At 35.5% G+C, this 21301-nt stretch overlaps 1 protein-coding gene across 3 annotated transcripts in view; it reads right to left on the minus strand.

The window, feature by feature from the left end:
• STK33 (serine/threonine kinase 33) overlaps positions 1 to 21301 on the minus strand; it is an 87548-nt gene that overhangs the window by 42632 nt on the left and 23615 nt on the right. For 2 of the 3 annotated variants that reach the window (XM_063094050.1, XM_063094048.1), the window contains exons 6-10: positions 17049 to 17137; positions 15129 to 15213; positions 9084 to 9159; positions 4756 to 4868; positions 4226 to 4311 (exon numbers count right to left, since the gene is read on the minus strand). In XM_063094050.1, the coding sequence (XP_062950120.1) occupies positions 4226 to 4311; positions 4756 to 4868; positions 9084 to 9159; positions 15129 to 15213; positions 17049 to 17137 (449 nt within the window). The remainder of the gene's footprint in view (positions 1 to 4225; positions 4312 to 4755; positions 4869 to 9083; positions 9160 to 15128; positions 15214 to 17048; positions 17138 to 21301) is intronic. The other variant, XM_063094049.1, reaches the window with a different exon arrangement.

Below are 21301 nucleotides of genomic sequence, written 5' to 3' on the forward strand. Positions count from 1 at the left end.
TTAGTATTTTGAATATATCATCCCATTCCTTTCTGGCTTTTAAGGTTTGTGATGAAAAGTCTGATGTTAGCCTGATTGGGGCTCCCTTGTAGGTGATTTGACACTTCTCTCTTGCAACTTTTAAGATTCTCTCTTTGTCTTTGAATTTTGCCAATTTGACTATAACATGTCTTGGAGAAGACCTTTTTGGTTTGAATACGTTTGGAGATCGTTGAGCTTCCTGGATCTGAAGATCTGTGATTTTTCCTATACCTGGGAAGTTTTCTGCCACTATTTTGTTGAATATGTTTTCAATGCAATCTCCTTTTTCTCCCCTTCTGGAATACCCATGACTCGGATATTTGAGCGCTTAAGGTTGTCTGATATCTCTCTCAGATTTTCTTCAATGCCTTTGATTCTTTTTTCTTTTCTCTTTTTTTTTTTTTTGTCTCCTTGTATTATTTCAAACAGCCCATCTTTAAGTTTAGAGGTTCTCACTTCAACTTCCACAAGCCTGTTGGTTAAGCTCTCCGTTGTGTTTTTTATTTCGCTGAATAACTTCTTCAGTTCGGCAAGTTCTGCTACATTTTTTTTCAGGACATTGATTTCCTTGTACACTTCCTTTTTCAGGTCCTGTATACTTTTCCTCATTTTATCATGATGTCTAGCTGAGTTTTCTTGTATCTCATTCAGTTTCCTTAGAATTATCACTCGAAATTCCTTGTCAGTCATTTCAAGGGCTCCTTGTTCTATAGGATCTAGAGCCTGAGATTTATTATCTTTTGGTGGTGTACTTTCTTGATTTTTCGTATTTCTGGTATCTTTTCTTTGATGTTTATTCATTGTGGCAGGGGGTTTAACACTATTGACTGACAAAGATGTTGCTGTGGTTGCCAATTTGGTATCGCTACCTCAGTGACTCCCTGTTCCGTGCACTCTGGTCCCGGCTGCTGGGATGCGCTGAGACACTGCAGAACGTGTCCTTTCTGCAGAGCTTCCCCTTCCCCAGCAGGATGTCTCCCGGCTCTGTGCACGCTAGGCCGGGCTTGGGATGGAGCCGGGTGGCGGTGGTGAAGCCTACCTGATGCTGGATTGCACGGCAGCAGCGTGGACCCTGTGGAGTTCCCACCTCCCCTGCCAGATATCTCCTCACTCTGTGTGTATTGGGCTGGGCTGGGAATGAAGCTGGGTGGTGGCAGTGAAGCCTGACTGTTGGATCATGCAGTGGCAGTCTGCAGGGCGTGTGGTCTCCATGGAGCTTCTGCCTCTCCCCCTGTGCATCTCCCTCTCTTGGCCGCGGGTTGATTCGCTTCCAGCTCCAGGGATGGGCGGGTGGGGGCGGGCATCAGAAGCCGTGGTCACTGCTGCAGCCTGGGGTGACACACACCAGCTCAGGCCTCCATTTTTCCATGTCTGCGGCTGCGGCTGCAATGCGGGCTGCCGCGCACCGGCAGGTCGCGCGCGCGGGTTGGGGGAAGATTCCCGGTTCTCGGCAAGGTAAAGACACCCTTTCAAAACCGTTCCTTTGTGCCGATTCTGCTACAGCTGCATCTGGCGCGGGCCTCAGGCTGCTTCTACTCGTGGTGGAAAAGCGGCCTAACCTTTAACTTTGAAACCTGGATGACAATATGTGTTTATTTGAAATTCCACTCACTTAAATGTGTGTTTCAGATATGTACCATGTTTCAAAATGCACCATACATAGGCTAAACCACAGAAACTTTTTCTCCAATAAAGCTCTTTGAAAAAATGTTACGATGTGTCAGGTATTGCAAAAGACAAGTCTGGCTATACAGTAGCAAGGCACTGAGAGAACTATTATGTTTTTTTTAGATTATCTCAAACAGAGGATATGAAGTAAGACTTCAAGTGGTTCAGAAGAAAGAGTTTTGCCTTTCAGAAGTTTGTAAAATGCCAGTATTCTAAATTTCATACACTGATCTCCTTAGGATAGTCCAATATAGTACACAATATCTGTCACTTCTCTATGCTCTTGGCAAAGACTTCATAGAGACAAATGTTACAGAGGCTCAAAAATGGAGACTTCTGGAATAATGACCAAAGCTAGAAATAAAGTTGTACTAATTAGAAAACAAATAATTAGATGGCCAAACCCGAATGTTGTGTGATGCTGAAAAGGGATAAATTTCTAAGGCATACCATCTGTTTTACATTTTTTATTTTGCTGTAAAAATCTACTCAGTACAGTTTTGCAATGATCTAGCTGCTAACTCATTTGCACAATTACTTTAGGCCAGAAATAATTATTGCACAGATCCTTTGAGAGATCAACACATTCATAGAAGAGGACAGATATAATACATTTTTGAGTAAAGACTATTTTTTTAGCCCTTAAAGAAAAAAAATGTTATTCAAAGAAATTAGCAATTGCCAAAGGAAAATTAGAGAATTTAAAAGGAGAGTGATACCACTATATATTTATGGTATCTAAACTTATCTGGGCCTCTTCTAAATGTTGTAGTGCCTAAAGGCATCTTGCTGGGGCTTCTTCTCCCTATCTGTATTTTCTTCCTAATTTATCTATTCAGCCCAATAGTTTTACATGAGTTCTACATCTCAAATTTATATCTCCAACTCAGTCTTCTCAGTTCCAGACTCATACATTTGGTTATCTGTTTGATAACTCCACTTAAATGGCACACAGGCATTTAAAACTCGTCACATCTAATATACAACTCCTGATTCACCACTCCTGCCCCAGAAAAAAAAATCTGTTTCTCTTACAGCCTTCTGCATCTCAGTAAATGACACTACCATCCAACCAAGTTGTCAGAGCACAATCTACATGTCATCCTTGATTCCTCCCTTATCCTCATTTCTCATCTAATCTGTTATCGAATACTGTCAAGTGTACCTATAAAAATATATCTCACGTGTATTTTTCTGTCTCTATTGCTACTACCCTATCCAAGCCACTATCTTCTCTCAACACTACTTCAATATCTAATTCCCTATTTCTAAGCCATTCCCTGCTCAACAGCCAGAGTGATCTTTTAAGAATATAATAATGTTAACTTGTATTTAAAATATAATTATGTCATGTATCCCCAGTACTTAATACAATGTCCAGCAGATAACAGATCTGCAATTTTTGTCACAGATGAATACTGCTTAATAATATTCCCATGTGTCTCTAGTAATCTCCAATTTCAGTTCTCAGACATTTTCTGAGATACTTACAGACCTATTCATTTACTGAATTATTCACTCACTCAGCAATTGTTTATTGAGTATTTTATTAATTGGGATTAGGCTCAGTTGCATATTTTACAGTGCCTTAAAGATGACAGAATTTTGTTTCCTGCTTTTATAAAAAAGTCTGGGAGTGGGCAGCAAGGGTCGGGTGGCAGCTTTGTGAGCTACAAGTCCTGGTTCCTTGCACCTTGTTGCTCTGCCATCCCCAGTTTTATGGATTCAACTTCATGGTCCAACATGGCTACTCAATCTGCAGTCATCACATCTGCATTCCAGTCACCAGGAAAGAGGAAGGCCATGAGGAACACCATACCCACTCCATTTAAGGGACACTTCCCAGAAATTGCACACACTTCAAATACAGCCTTTTAACTGGATAGCAATGTTTCCGGCTAAAAGTCAGGAACCTTATTACCAAGGAAGAAAAAGAGGATAAATATTGACAGGTAAGTAGCAGCCTCTTCCAAAGTTCCTACTGTGACTAGGTAATGTTCTGGGTGCAGGGATACAAAGATCAGTAAGACACAGGGTCTGTGCTTGAGGAATTTAGTCTAACAGTGGAAAGCAATACGTAAATAAGTATCTACTTAAGATTTCAAACGAGTAACAGCCACTGTTTGGAGACCTTGAGTCCAAAGATTCAAAGACTTTTGAGTCCCTAAAGATTCGCCGCATCCAAAGAGTTGAAAGAGAAGTGAATGGTTCCAGTGCTTTACATTACTTAAGTATTCGGGTTGCTTCAAAATTCCACAGCTTTAATAATGGACATTTTCAGCTCTGTTCTACCGGACGTAATACCTTCATTTAAACTCTATAAATATATATAAACAACTGTGGTAACAGCTGTAACAGTTTGAATATGCCCATTTCAGAAATATGTCAACACTCAAAAATTTTTTAACTTGTCAGAAGATGAAACTAATAGACTGTTTTAAGAAGACTATTTACAAAACTACAAGGTCAAATTTTAAAAAAATAAGCAATGGTAGCATGGCAGAAAGCAAGGAAAAAAAGTACTACTGTAACTTACTGTTAACCACTGGTTATCCAGTAGTTCCTTAGCTGTGATTCTGTGAGCAGGATCTACTTTCATAAGTTGTTTCAAAACACTTTTAGCTGCAAAGAAGGGAAAATCCTGAAAATCTTATCTTAATTACAATTAAAATCACATATTTTCCAATTTATTTAGGATTAGGTCTGTATAACATGGAGAAAAATGTCAAGTATACAATAAAAATCATAAGAATAAATGCCTAATAAAGATTAGAGCCTAAAGTGAAGTTTTATTGCCTATATTACCTTGTTTAATAGTATATGCTAAAAATTAGCTAGATGAACAGCAAATTTCCTCTTTAATTTTTACTATGTATTTTCCGTTTTTTGTGGAAGTTTTGACTATGAACAATCACAGTGAAGATATCACTATTTCCACAAATTAATAGTGTTTATTTCCACAAGTAGATTTATGACTAAACTGAGATTTAAAACATTTGAATTACTGGCCAACTTTCTTATATTACTTGCATGTGCTTTAGTAAATAATAACAAATCTATACTTACCACAATCACTTATGGAATCCCAGACTGGATTTTCAAAACGTAGTTCTCCCTTTCTTATTAACTCAAAAAGCTTCTCTTCTGAGCTTGCCAGAAAGGGTGGCTCTCCACATAATCTACAGCAAAGGCAATCATTTTGTTTAAATTTTTAGAAAAATAATAAAAATAAGGCTATTAAAAATTAAGTTTCTATAGGACTTGGAAGTAGTGGTGCTTCATATTTAAGTAAAGGATAGGAAGAGATGGGTACCTTTCTGGATGCAGAAATGGAAGCCATGGGGTTTTTCAAGATCAGTGCTAGGCTCTTGACTCCACAATAAAAGAAACGACCAAGTTGAGGAAGTATACATGTATACATTGAAACCTCTAGATTTGCAAATGACCCAATCTCTTTGAGGTGGGAAACATTAAGCTTAAATGGGGTTAAAATACAGGAAAGTGAGTTTAAGCACACAATAACAGCAGCAGCTCATACGGGAGATACACTTTGGTGTGAGCAAAGTAAGGTAATGCCTTATGATATATATAATACAAACTGGACTTAGAGAAAATACAATGAGTTATCAGAATTTAGTGAGAGTTACCAAAGTCTAATGACCATGTAAGAGTTTTACCCATGGTTAAATACTATACAAATGTTAGTAATAATAAAAATGAACCAAGAATAACCCTGGGAATTTCTATAGGCTCTAAGTCAAAGCCAAAAAGCCATTAAAATGGCCACAACTCTTCAAAAACGGTATATAAAGTGAAGATGGTCCAGATGAGGAAAATCAGGTGATGATTTGACCCTTCAGTCTGAAAGGATGAAGACTGAGTACACGAAATAGCCAGCATCAGTAAAACCATGAGCAGTGTGTACAAAGTAAACAGGGCTTGTTCCCACATTCTATAAAACAGGAACTATGTGCCCTTAAAATCTTGTAATAGAACACAGCAAGAACATGGCAAGCCTATGAAACCATTGCTTCAACAGGCGATCTAGGCCAAAACTACAAGAACATGCTTAAAAGTTGAGTTCAATTTTTCTTATTACATTCTCAACAAACGTTAGCCATCATTGCTATTGTCAACCCAACATCCGAGGGCAGTGCTGTAGACAATAACCAGATTTGCCCAATGACGACCAGACAGAAGGTGAAGCTAGACCCTTCCCAGAGGCCACTCTGTGTGTGTATTCTTCAACTTTCAGAATTATATTTTTCCACTTCATTATTGAAAGAATAAAATGGCATAATTTCATTACACTTTCCCAAATTGTAGGTCTAGCCTATACGTAAGTATAATAATCTCTGAGCTTTTTAACAGTTACATTTTTACTGATTTTCTTTATATTTTTAAGTTCTGTAAAAATTTGATTCATAAACATTTTCTGAATGAGTCAAAACTTGATAAATATTTTTCATGATAATAAACATGATGATGATAATGACAATGATGATGATGACTTTCTCGGGGAAAAAAGTTGCTTTCATCCCTAGACTGGACAATAGACCTTTTTGTTTGTAAATAGGTTTTTATTAAGAGATCACTATTTACCAAATTGTTCTGCAAACTCTAATTTTCATAATGTTTATTTCGTCAGCTCATTCTGACCCTCCTCTGTCTCATCTTACTTGCCTTGCTATTGTTGAGTATTGAAATCAATCTCTAAAAAAAAAAAAAAGCCACAAAAAACCAAAAAATCCAGAAAAATGCTCTTATGGATAATTATTATCTATCATAACAAGTGCAGGCCAGCAAAAGCCCAGCTCATCGAGCCTGTTATCAACCAGTGATATGCACGTCCACCAATTTCTTGGCTGCCCCTGCACTGCCTGAGTAGCATGCAACTATAGCTTAAGGGCTACATTTAAACATTTCCACTTTTTTCTGTCTGTTGCAATTTTACTTACACAAAAATGTATCTATTGGTTGGTTGGTCAATCAGCAGCATACAAATTTTGTGACAACAATTTTCTGCACATACAGAAAAGGGAATTCCAGACATGAAAAATGCCTCTTAAAGTCATCTATTATTTTCTATTGCACTCATAGAAATCAAAACAATAGAAGATATTAACCATAAAGAGCATTTGTGTATTTTAATTTCATCTTGAGAAAGTATGTTATCATTGTCCAATTAAGCAGAAATGAAACAGAGGTAACCAATAAACAAACAAACAAGCAAAACCCTGAAGTAAGGTACTATGTTTGTGCTCTGGTGAAGGAAATTCTCTACAACGCCACTGGGCTCAGACAGATTAATGATAGGCACTGATTAGCTAAGTAAGAGCCTACCATAAAGAAAAGAAGATGTCATTATGAGGATATGCAGCCAAACTCTGAAACAGAAAAATTAAAATTATATCTTTAAGAAAAAGAAAAATCTTTAAGATATGTAATACATTGACTTTCCTCAACATGAAATTCAAACTAAGAAGGCAACAAAAACCACATGAATTGTGTATTATTAGACTATACATATTATGCTTGACTTGCATTATTTAGAAAGTCTTGAGATTATAAAAGACTAATTTAAAATAGTTATATTTCAAAACTAAAGCTCAAAATTTTTGTACTATGATTCCAATCAGCACAAAACAATGATCAAAAACTTTGTGAATACATTTATACTTTACAAAATCTAGGCAATGATGTGTGTTGACCAGCTGAGTTATAGCTATAAACACATCATCCGATTTCTACTGCCTGTGTATTCCATTTCACAGAACTGTGAAAATGTACTACTGTGATGTCAATATTTAGAAATAATCTGGAAGAGGTAGTACATGGTGAAATCTTCAATATGACCATAAAACTAATGGTGCATCAACATAAAAATGTTCATATACCAACAGGCAAACAATGGTCACTAACTTTTCAGAACACCTCTTAGACAATTCACTTTAATTCAATTTAACAAACATCGAGCACTGAATAAGTGCCTACTAACGTACTAGGTACCAGGGATGCAAAGATGAATAATCTAAGATACCTGTCCCTCATGGAACTTAGAACAAGGAAAACAGATACAATATATGTAATGCTATAATATTACAATGTTATAATTTAGTTTTTAAAAAGTGTTATGAGAACATATAAAGGCGAACAATTAATTTCATCAAATTTACACATGTACAAACCTTCCTAGTTAAATATTCCTATTTTATTATTTTCTTATTTAATATTACTGTTTTGCAAACATATTTGTATGCTGCCTTAAAATCCTCTGTGGAGTGTAGAAAAGCATACACATAATAAATGCAATAACTCTACTCAGGTAGGGTAGGAGTTAGGGAAATAGAAGGCCTTAATGTTTGAGCTGGGTGCACCCAGGAGAGGTTCATAGAAAAGAAAAAGAACACATACAGACCCACTCACTCTCCAGAGACATGCAATACAGGGTGTGTTTGAGTAATGAAGAGTGGCCTAGAGTCACCACAGCATGGGATAGGTGTAGGGGAACACACGTCCACCCAAGGTTGGAATGGCATGCTGGAATCAGATCATGAAAGGCTTGCTGTGCCATGCCATGCCAGGATGTCCTGATATTTTTCTGTAGTAAGGGATAATTATCAGAGGTTTTTAATCAGGAAGGTAGTATGATTGGATTTGTGATTAAAAAAGACAACCCTGACAACAGTGTAAAGGATGAAGTGGAGAGAGTGACCAGAGGCAGGGAGAACAGTCAGAAAGACCCCTGTAATATTCTAGTAAAGAGATCATGAGGAGAAATGATACAGGAGAAGAGAAATCAAAAAATAGGTGAGGACACTTCAAAGGAAAAATGAACAAAACACTGGGCTTGATTTGAATCTTGAGAGTGAGAGAGAAGTAAGAGTAAGAATGAGGTTTTCAGTAGTATTAAGAGAATTGTGAACTACAGAATACTTTTAGATCCTGAATGCACCTCCACCTACTTAGCATCCACTTCCCACATATGCCCTGTCTATCTGGGCAACCCTAGTGCCAGGTCGCAATTCCTTCCTGTATCTGATGGGTTACAAGTGAATCTCGTGAGAAAACATAGAGATGCTTACAGTTTTTAGCAAGGGATCAGGAAGGTGTTAAGGACAGTTTTTCAATTTGCTTAGATCACACAGTGCATTGTTACATTTACAGATCAGTGAAAAGCAAAGCTGAAAGATATAAATTTACAGTATTAAAAAAAAAAAAAAAACCAAAGAGATGCGCCTGACAACCAATAAGAGAGCTTTTAGGATGACTTCTCAATTGGTTTTTAAATCACTTTAAAAAATATATTGTTTAGTTTTAATTTAAAATCTATGTCATTCTACTGTTAGAGACTATCCATTCATTTTAAACTGTACATTTAGCAGGCTACTTACAAAATGTACATTATGACACCTATGCTCCAAATGTCACACTGCTGGCTGTAGTCATGGGCATTGATAACTTCAGGGGCTAACAAATAAAAAGAAATAAAATAATATTAATAATACAATAAATGACTTTTAAATGCTTAAACTCAAAGCATGAAAAATATGCTGATGTGTTGTAATTTATTCCCCCATAGGGAAAAAAAGAACCAACAGCAGATGTTAAATGAATAATGTAGAGGCCTTAACAACTGATGTCCCTGCATCCTCACTCCTATCATTTAGTTTCTAATGGAACAATGGCATAACTGTATCACTAAATGTACTACTCTTTATTCTTTTGAAATTGTTAAGAAATGATTTTGCAAAGATTGTGTAGTTATAGTACAAGACAATAATATCTCAGTTCTTTCCCCAAAATAGAATTGAATACATGCCTTAAGAGGATGTAATTTAAAGTAAGCCCAATATGTGGAAATCTGAATTCACAGAAAAACGAAGATAAATGGTTATAAATCACTTTAGTAAAAGAATAATAATAACAACATCACAGCACTCCTATGACAAAATATGAATTATTTTCCACATTTTCAAATGAGAAAACCAAGATAAAGAGAGAGCTCCTACAAGACTGGATCAAAAAACCAATTAGTCACAGGATACAGACTAGGATCCAGGTATTTGTGACTCCCAACTCTGTGCTCCTTGCTTTACAAAGAGTTTCCTTTGCTCCTTGTTCACAGTGAGGTTCCTTTAAATAATCTTCTCAAAGTAGCACCATTTTTTTTTTTTTTTTTACTTTAAAGTAGTACATTTTTAACAATTAGATTTTCTTGTAATGGCTGCCTTTTTAAAAAGTCACATATGGTATTTCATGAACATGTCTATTGTACCTCTACAGCTAAGGATCAGATATCTTTCTTTAAAGAAAAAAAAAATAGTTATCAATGTAAAAACAAAATATATGTATTTATTTCAATAGAACTTTAAAATTTACTAAGTAATTTTGTATAAATTGTTATTTGTGTAAATTATGCTACGAATTCTGTGAGATGAGCATGTAGGCATTGGACTCCCTTTGCCAATGAAGAAACTAAGGTTCAGACATATTAAGTGACTTTTCTAAAGTTAACAGCTACAGAGTGCCTCCCACAAAAAAGGTATGTTTTTACTTTAGAAAATGGTTTCAATCTCCCTTACCTACACACCTAGACACACACCCCCCACACACACCTTTTATAATAACTCCTAAAAGCAAATGGAATTTAATTTCCTCTTTTTTCCTCTGCCTATCATTAAAGGAATGAAAAAGCAACAGAAAGGATTCAAAAGGTAAACAGAAGAAAGAATGAGAAAAAGCTAGGCTAAACATAACAAACTGAGTTATTTGTCTCCAAATAATTGAAAATTTACTAATAAATATTTTCCTTTAAGCAACTGCTTGTATTCTTTAACTCTACTTAAAATCTTTAAATATTGGATCATTAAAGTTCAAGTTATTCTGTGACCGTGTGTCTATGACAAAGGCAAATTCTGTGATTAGATTCAATGAAGAATCTCCATATTGATGCATCACACAGCAGGGGCCCAGATTCCTGATCTTCACTCTTTCAGAGTCATCTTAATTATCAGGGGCATTTCTAACTTGCACTGTCATCCCAGCCCTCATAAGGAGGCAGAGGCCAGAATAACTGTGCCAATGAGCCATTTAGGAAGTCAGCAAAGCTCCACCAACCATCTGTCTTCTCTCATGTTCTCTCACTTGTTATCCGTGTAGACAACTAATAAGCAGGCATAAAACTCAGGGTGCTTGGATATATTTTCCCCATGCAACTACAGACCAGATGTCTTTTGCCCACAGTGGGATATGAACAGAATCTAAAGTAGCCTTTCCCAAATAAGATAAAACAATTTCAAAACTTTATGTTTCAAGTAGGCAAAAAAGCAATGAACGTTATACTCCTTGACAATAAAAATGAATAAACTACTGATACAACAACATGAATAACTCTCAAAATCATTATGTTGAACAGAACAAAAAGACATACACAAAAGAGCATATTCTGTATGATTCTATTTATATAAACTTCTAGACAAAACTAAGCTGTGGTGATAGATATCATCAGTGGTTACTGGAATCTGGGTGGGGACCTCACTGAAAGAGACACAAAGGACTTTCTGGGGTGATAGGAATGTTCTATATCTTCACTGAGGTGGTGATTACACGTGTATTCATTTGTCAAAACTTGCTGAACTTTACACTTAAAATTTGTGCATTTTGTTGTATATACATTACATTTCTATGAAGTAGCTCTTTTTTATTTTTTAATCCACTAAAAGTACGAAAAGAATGTGTCAAAGCCTTATCCTGGAGAATGACTTTAATAACTCTCTCTCCTAGAGATCAACAGAAGAAGCAAGCAAAAAAAACTAACAATATGGAAAATTTGAATCACGAAGACATCACCTTTGATTTAATAAGCACACACACACAGAAACTTTTATGCTCAGCAAACCAGATATACATACTTTTTAAATATTCAGTGAAACATTTAGAAAAATTGATCATGTGCCCAGTCACAAAGAAAATTCCTAAAAGTTGGAAACCTTTGCCTACTACCATGAAGAAAAGCAGACAGAAAAACCAAAAGGCTAGGAAAACTAACACACATTCAAATGAGCATCAAAAACATCCCAACCACCTGGAAAAATTCTAAAAGCACTTCTAAATAATTCGTAAAGACTAAAACTAAAATTATAGGGTACTAAGAGATAAATCAAAATTAGAATACTATATGGAAAAAGAAATAGTCAAATATGCAGAGGAAAACATACAGACTTATGTGCATTTACTAGAATATAAGGCAACTGAAAATAAACATTCAACTCAAGAAATTAAAAAATAAAACCAAAATAAAGTAGAAAGAAGGAATTCAGAAAGATAAAAGCAGAAATTAATAAAAAAGCAAACCAAATAGCATTAGGCATGAGCTGGTTCTTGAAAAAGCCCAATAAACTGTCCTAATCACTAACAAATTTGATCAAGAAAAAAATTATTGGTAATATATTATTATAAGAGTTAAAATTGAGCACTACATGCCAGGCACTGTGCTAAGCACTTTCCACATATTTTTTCATTTAACTCTCATGTCCACCTGATAAGAAAGATCTTATTATCATCCTGAAATACTTCCTATCCCCCTCCTTGTTTTATTTTTTGTCCTCAGCACTCGTTTCTAACATACCAGATATTTTATTTTTTACCTTGTTTAATGTTTATACCACCAGAATGTTAAGGTCCACAAAGGTAAAACATTCTTATGTCTTCTTTACTGTTATATTCCCAATAACCAGAACAGTGTCTGACACAAAGTAGGTCCTCAAAAATTTTTTGATAAATGAGTGACATAATCCTTATTATACAGATGTAGAAACTGTGCCAAAAGCAGAGAGTAAGCACGGAGCTAGAATCCTGAGTTCGCTGGGTGACTTCAGAGTCCATATTGAGGCACTTGTACTTGCCCAGCTATGTCCTGCCCGGCTATGGCCGTCAGGCACTCATGTTTGTCTAACGGGTAAACTCACCCTTTTACCCTCACCCAGATGTCATACAGACTCAGCTGCAGCTGCACTCCCGCCTTGTTTCACACTGCCGTTAACACACACTGCTGTAACAATTTCCTATTCTGCTTTTCTCTTGCTGTAATTTTCCACCCTGAGACAGAGTCATAACCACATAAGATCATAAGATCACTTCTCTTGCCCTGTTACAAAAACCCAGAAATGCCATGATATAAAAATAACAGCCCCGCTGCATTTGGGGCTCAGCCTTTGCAACTAGAGTCCACTGAGCCAATGCCAGCATACTGATAAACTCTGTTTCCTATTTTAAGCCTGGGTGTTTCCTGCCTCTCCCTGTGAGTTCACAGTATCACACTGCAACAATATTGCTAATACTACATCCTATTACCTTCTTAAAAATATGTTAGGAATTAATAAGGGGATATAAGCACAGATACACAGGAGAATCTAAAAATTGTAAGCGAATATAATATGCACATTTATGCCAATAAAATTTAAAATCTCAATGAAGTAAACAATTTTCTAGAAAAACATAAATTATCAAAATGATTCAAGAAGATGTAGAAAACTTGAATAACCTAGTATAAATTGAAAATATAATAGAAATTTTATCCACCAAAAGGTAGCAGGACCAAAAAAATTTAAGGGGAAATTTCAAGCTATTAATTAATAGATCATTTCTATTATTTAAAAGGTTCATGAGCATATAAAACATGAAAATATTTTATTTTTAAAATGAGGCTAGCATAACCCTAACATCAAGAAAGACAAAGGTAGCACAAACAAAGCAAGCTATAGCCAAAGCTCCTAAATAAAGTGTTGACAAATTGAATACAGCAGTGCATTAAACCAAGTGGGATTTAATACAAAAATGCAAGGATAGTTCCACATTAAAAATCTATTAATGTAATTACCTCATTAATAAATTTTAAAAGAAAAAAATGAAGGGTCTTCAAAAAGTTCATAGAAAGATTTGTATTATCTTTCAATTCCATTTTCCCACAAACTTTTGAAAGTGCCCTCTTACATGATCATCATAATAGGCACAGATTTGAATAGACATTTCACCAGAGAAGACATAAAAATGACTAATAAGCACAAGAAAAGATGCTCAACATCATTAATTATTAGAAAAATGTTAATTTAAAATCACTATGAAATATCACTTCATACCTACTAGAATGGTATAATTAAAATAATAGGTTATATCAAGAACTGGCAAGGAGGTGAAGAAACCGGAACCCTCACAAATTACTGGTGGGAAGGTAACAGAATTTTGGAAAACAGTTTGGCCATTTCTTAAAAAGTTAAACACAAACTTAGTATATGACCCAGCAATTTCAGTTGGGTAGTTACCTAAGTAAAATGAAACCACATGTCCTCACCAAGACTTGCACATGAATGTTCATAGCAACATTATTCATAGTAACCCAAAACTGGAAACAATCCACATGATAAATGGATAAACAAAATGTGGCCTATACATATAATGGACAACTCTTCAGCAATACAAAGGAGCAGACTACAGATACATGCTATAAGATCAATGTGCCTCAAAAACATTATGCTAGGGCCTGGTCAGTTAGCTCAGTTGGTTAGAGCATGGTGCTGATAACACCCAGGTCTAAGGTTGGATACCTGTACCAGCCAGCTGCCAAAAACAAACAAATAAGAAATAAAAATAAACAAATAAATAAACATTATGCTAAGTGAAAGTAAGCCAGACATAAAAGACTACATATGATATGATATTATATGATTCCATTTATATTCCAGAAAAGGCAAATCTAGAGAGATCCAAAATAAAAGGCAAATTTAGAGAGACAAAAAGGCAAATCTAGAGAGTTTAGTGGCTATCTGAGGCAGGGATGGGAAGGAGATTAAGTATAATGGACATGAAGGAACTTTCAGTGGTAGAATTGTCTTAAAACTGGATTCTAGCGACAGTGGCACAACTCCGTGAACATATGAAAAATCATTGAGTTGTGCGTCTTTTATGGTATTTAAACTAAACTTCAATAAAGCTGTTAAAAATCACATTTAGAAAAATAGGAAACTTGCTTTACGTAATATATTTAATCAGTACTCTTTACGAAAAACTGATGGCAATGAAATAAATAAAAAATACAAAGAAGCAAAACACATGATTTTAGCATGAGTTAACAAAAATAATAATTGAGTTTGGGATATGATTACCTAAGAGATATAACAACTTATTGAAGTTGTTAGGACATAACAACTTCAATAAGGGCCCAGAGAAACAACAAAATTACAAAAAAAAATCTTTAAAGGTAGGAAACATGAAAAAAATGCTAAAACTACTGAAATTATTTGACCTAAGAAAAGAAACAATAGCTCGATCAAGGGCCATTAAGTCATAATAGCAAAATCACATTTTTCAAGTTATAATCCATATTAGTTGTTCTACTTTTTTTTACATAGGAAAAAATCATTTTAAGTCTACTAACTTACCCATATAGATAGGAGTCCCACATGTGGTCTGCAGCGTGACTTCACTTCTACCTTGCTTCTTCACCGCTAAGCCAAAATCAGTCACCTAGGAAAAGAAATTCAGGCTAGTCACCTGTTTTCCTGTCCGAGAGCTCACCATTCTAAAGACAGGACTTGCGCTGAATTCAAAGGTTCTTGTAGGAGGACTTTACTTGTATTACTAAAAAGGACCTTGCTTTTCCCTCCCCACCCACTTCTCTGTGTGGAGAAGAAAGTTGGTAAAGAGAAGCTTGGTTTCTCGGATCTTGAGAGAATATCCATGATTTGATTGCTCACGCCTGCTAATTAAATTCACCAGTTCAACATAGGAATTTATATCTTGAAAGAATGCATTTAACTTTTTTCAGGTTAAAAAAAAAAGTTCTTTCTTTGTAAAATACATGCTGGCCTTAGTATATTAATCTACTTTTCTGATATTCAAGTTATATTCCAGTTTAAATTGCTGTTATAAATGCAAATCATTTTCCTTGTCAGTACTCACTGAAACTCCTCTTTTTTATAACTATGTGTAATTGGTAAACACCACCTTTTCTTTACTATATTTCCTTTGTGTTTCTAGAGTATACTAATTAAAATAATTATTACACTATTAAAAACTAGGAGAAGCAAATTAAGAGGAAAAAAATCACAACAACACAGTATTAACTACAAATACACTGGAGGCCTACTGCTGCATCTGTAGTCTTTCTGCTCAGTTCTAAATCTTGGTCATTAAATATTTGTTTATTAAATATTCAGTATGTGCCCTTGGTCTTGTCTCCCAAATTGAAACACCCTTGGGCTGAAAGCAGAAAAACAAGCACACTTATTGATCATACAACCAAATATAGGCTCTTGGTCCACAGACACTGAACGCAGTTTCCAGTGCCTTATGGGGTAAGAAAATGTTCCTATTTACATGTGATATCACTATTTTTCTAAATAGATGGATCATTTTCTCCAGGAGTTTTCATAAATATCCCACTTGGAGCATTATGATACAAATCTTTCTCTACAGAAAATCTATACAGATATCAAATACACAAATGGTTTCTATACAGATATCAAATACACAAATGGTTTCACGATCCAATTTAGTTCTTCAGAGAACATCTGTTCCTTTACTCACCGAATACTGAGCACATATTATGTTTTAAGCACTATTCCAGGTACCAAGAGAATAAGACACACACAATTCCTGACCTCATGGAGTTTACAATGGAACTATTCAAGAACATTTACTGGGTAAACGAAGAATGCTATCAAGCCGATTTGTATGACGTATGAATTTAGCTTCTGCAAGAGTGAGTTACAGACAACATTTTATTCTTAAATTAACACATTCATATATTTTGAAAGCAGACACTATTAAAGTGCTAAGTGATAAATAATGTATCTTATCATTTATTTGACATTAAGAAACACTTAATTTGAATAAAATCTTCAAGAATAAACACTTGGCACATTAATTGTGCTTAGGACATAAATATTAATACTCAGGAAAATTTTCAATGAGAAATGCAGACTTTAGCATTAATTTAGTATTAAAAGCACAACCAAGGTGTGTTTTTCTCTAAACCTGTAACACATTTACATCAAATTACCAGGCATAATTTTGAAATTAATTAGAATTCAGAGCATCTGTTTGCTTGCTATTAAGTAATGATTTAGAACTATCCAAATGAATATGTACTTGAAAAAACACATTCAATAGCACGACTTAACTTGTAAAATTATTCTTGTCAGTTACAGCCTCCTTTGAGAAATTTTTATTTTTTAGCACAAGCCACTTACTTTCTGTCTGCTCAGACACTACCAAAATGTATCTAAAAAGATGTACTTTGCTACTTTGCTATAAAACTGTTTATAGGCAAATATTTACCACCATTTCTAATCTCTTACCTTTATGTTTAAATTCATTTCATTGTTAGCATCAATAAAGCTGCTTTTAACCATTATGTTTTCCAGTTTTAGATCTCTATGCACTATATCTACCAAGAAAATAAATGACAAACGAAATGAACAACAGAAAAATAATTAGAAGGGATATAAGTAGAACAAATAAAATATATTTGACAAATTACTATCCACTGTTGAAAAATTTGAGGGGAGCCAAGTGTAATTCTGCTCTGTCCTATTCTCTTATTTACAAACCCCGTTCCCCACGTTTGTAAACTTAAGGAGCCATTTTCTTTGACTCCCTTATCTCAACCCATTCCCCTCCTGCCCCAACCAGCTGCTCTTCACGATGAGTGGTCTGGTGAGTGTGGAGGAGTGTCCTGTACAAGGTTAGGTATTCCTAGGAGGAAGGAGACAATCTTAGTCACAAGCCCAGCAAGGTTTCCCATATCCTTAGGTCTTCAAATAGAGGATTACTTCTTTACTTCTATGCATATGCTACTGTCAACATGAACATTTTAACACACTGTAACTTGGCTACATGTTTACAAAATACACTTACTTCAGTTTATTTTTCTACAAGACCAACACGTTTTCCTATTCTTTATATGTTAAAATAAAAAACAAACAAACGCCCTTGAGACACAAAATCTCCAGCTGAACATGTCAGAGTTCAGACAGGATTTGTACACACATGCATATAACCATGTACCTAACACTTTTGTTGCAAATAACTGATGCAGTTCGTATTCATAGCAATCATTTCCCTAGACTTAAAAAGTTATATGTATAATTGCTGGAAAAACGCAGTTGAATGACCCCTGGACTGGCAATCACGCCTAATCATTTATAGTTCCTTTACACAATTCCCAGACTTTGCTTTGGAATTTTTATTGTTTCTCTTGCTTTGCTTGTCCTTTCTTACATAAATACTACACAGTTTTAACTAATGTATCTATATATCTAGGCAAGGCAAGTCTCCTTGCTGCCTCCATTGTTCTTTTTCATTGTTGTTTCCCCCAGTCCCACTCATTTTAGAATAATGTTATCAAGTACCATGAAAAATGTGGTTAAGATTTTGTTTGGAATTACACTGCATTTACAGCTTAATATAGGACGATTGACATTAGCATAATATTAAGCCCTTGCAAAAATTGTTTTCCTCTGCCTGGAAAGCCCTCACATTTTTGTATGAGTTTGTATTCCTCAGACCAAATATTGCTTTTTCTGTTAATTCCTTCCTGACTTTAAAAATTAAGTGAGGCACTTTTACTTCTGAGCTACTTTATTGGCTCTCAGGTACAGAAATTATGTTAACTTAAAATTTGTTCTCCATACTCCATCTCCCACCAGCCTGAATTCCTTGAGAGGCAGGGACCTCGTCTTTTACTCTTTGTAACTCTAGGACCAATCACAATGCAGTAGGTGCTCAGGAAATATCTGCTGAATGAGTCACTGGATTTCAGTGCCAGCTCTGCCACACCAAACTGTGTCACTGCACCTCTCTGGAACAAAGTTTTTTTCTCATCCGTAAAATGAGAAGGTTCTAAAGTCACATGTAAGCCAAACTAATCTGGAAGGAAAAAGGGAGGAGCATGAAGAAGAGGAACAGCAGTAACACTGAAGAACAGTAAAGCAATTAGAATAATTAGAATAATTTTTAAATGTGGTTTTAAAGTATTGTGAAACTACTCTGAATGAAACAATACTGGTGGATAAATGTCTTCATACATTTGTCAAAACCCATAAAGTCACACTGCCAAGAGTGAACCCTAATGTAAACTAATGACTTTGAGAGATCGTGATGTGTCAGTGTAGTTCATCAGTTGTAACAAATGTACCACTCTGGTGTGGGATTTTGATAGTAGGAGAGGTTGTGCATATGCAGGAGCAGGGGTATATGGAAACTCTGTACCTTCTGCTCAATTTTGCTGTGAAGCTAAAACTGCTCTAAAAACAAAATCTACAAAGACAAAAAAACAAAGAAAAGCCTATAATATATAAATTATTTTTTATTGGTTATGAATATTCATGAGATACAAAGCTGACTGTTACCCCTCATGCCCATGATGTGAGGGCCAGATTCATACTGGCAGCATACCCATTACCACAAATTGCATTTGTACCCCCTGTCCCCCACCCAATTATCCCCAACCTCCCTCTCCCTTCCCCTTTCCCCCCAACTCCACTTTGTAGCCCAAGAAATGTTCTCTCCCTCTGCAAGTCCAACGCTCTACTGTGTTCTTTCTTTCCTTCTTTCTTTCTCTCTTAGCTCCCACATATGTGTGAGTACATGTGGTATTTACCCCTCTGTGCTTTGCTTATTTCACTCAATATAAGTTTCTCCAGGCTCATCCATCTTGTTGCAAATGGGCGTATTTAATTCTTTTTTATGGAAGAGTAGTATTCCATGGTGTATATATATACCACAGTTACCTTATCCAATCATTAATCAATGGACATTTAGGTTGGTTCCATGTCTCGGCTATTGTAAACAGAGCTGCAATGTGATTTCCATTCCTCTGGGTATATACCCAGAAGTGAGATTGCTGGATCGTATGGAAGATCTATGTGTATTTGTTTGAGAAACCTCCATACTGTTCTCCATAGTGGTTGTACTAATTTACAGTCCCACCAACACTGTGGGAGTGTTCCCTTCTCTCCACACCCTCGCCAGCATTTGTTATTCAGCATCTTTTTGATTATAGCCAGTCTAACTGGGGTGAGGTGGCATCTCAATATAGTTTTAATTTGCATTTCCCTGGTGACTAGTGATGTTGAGCATTTTTTCATGTACCTGTTGGCCATTTGTATGTCTTCCTTTGAAAAATATCTATTCAGCTCCTTTGCCCATTTTTTAATTGGGTTGTTTTTTTACTGTATAATTGCTTGAGTTCCTTGTATATTATGGATATTAATCCCTTGTTGGATGCATAGTTAGCAAAAATTTTCTCCCACTCTGTAGGTTGTCATTTCACTCTGTTGATTATTTCCTTTGCTGTGCAGAAGCTTTTTAGTTTGATATAGTGCCATCTGTTTATTTTTTCCTTTACTGCTTGTACTTTCAGGCTCATGTTCATAAAGTCTGTGCCCAGACCTAGTTGCTGAAGTGTTTCACCTATATTTTCCCTTAGTAATGTTATAGTTTCAGGTCTTATACTTAAGTCTTTAATACATTTTGAGTTGATTTTAGTGTATGGTGAGAGATGCATATCTAGTTTCATTCTTCTGCATATGGATATCCAGTTTTCCCAGCACCACTTGTTGAAGAGGCAGTCTTTTTGCCAATGTAGATTTTTGTTGCCTTTGTCCAATATCAGATGGCTGTAAGCCTGAGGGGTGATTTCTGGGTTCTCAATTCTACTCCACCGGTCTGAACGTCTATTTTTATGCCAGTACCATGCTGTTTTGATTACAATAGCCTAGTAGTGTAATTTGAAGTCAGGTAGTGTTATGCCTCCGGCTTTTTTTTTTTTCCTCAGGATTGCATTGGCTATTTGGGGTCTTTTGTTGTTCCATATGAAGGGCAAGATTGTTTTTTTTTTCCATTTTTGTGAAGAATTGGTATTTTAATGGGGATTGCATTGAATCTGTAGATCACTTTGGGTACTACAGACATTTTCACAATGTTAATTCTTCCAATCTAAGAGCATGGAATATCTTTTGATCTTTTTGTGTCTTCTTTAATTTCTTTCAGAAGTGGTTTGTTGTTCTCATTGTAGAGGTCTTTCACCTCCTTAGTTAAACTGACCCCAGGTATTTCATTTTTGTGTGTGACAATTGTAAATGGGTTTACTTTATTTCTCTTTCTGTTAGTTCATTATTTGAGTATATATAAATGCAGCTGATTTGGAGGCATTTATTTTGTATCCAGCAACATTACTGAAGTTACTAACAAGCTCTAAAAGTTTTTTGATAGAGTGTTTAGGGTTTTCTATATATACTATCATGTCATCTGCAAATAGGGAAAGTTTGACTTCGTCTTTTCCAGTCTGGATTCCCTTTACTTCTTTCTCTTGCCTGATTGCTCTTGCTTGTTCTTCCAGTACTATGTTAAACAGAAGTGGTGAGAGTGGTCATCTTTGTCTTGTTCCTGTTCTTAAGGGAAAGGCCCTCAGTTTTTCCCCATTCAGAATGATATTGGTGGTGGGCTTGTCATACATGGTTTTTATTGTGTTGAGATATTTCCTTCTATACCTAATCTATTGAGAGTCTTTATCATGAAGGAATGTTCAATTTTGTTAAATGCTTTTTCA

This window comes from Cynocephalus volans, chromosome 4 (assembly GCF_027409185.1).
Source record: "Cynocephalus volans isolate mCynVol1 chromosome 4, mCynVol1.pri, whole genome shotgun sequence".
NCBI lineage: Eukaryota > Metazoa > Chordata > Mammalia > Dermoptera > Cynocephalidae > Cynocephalus > Cynocephalus volans.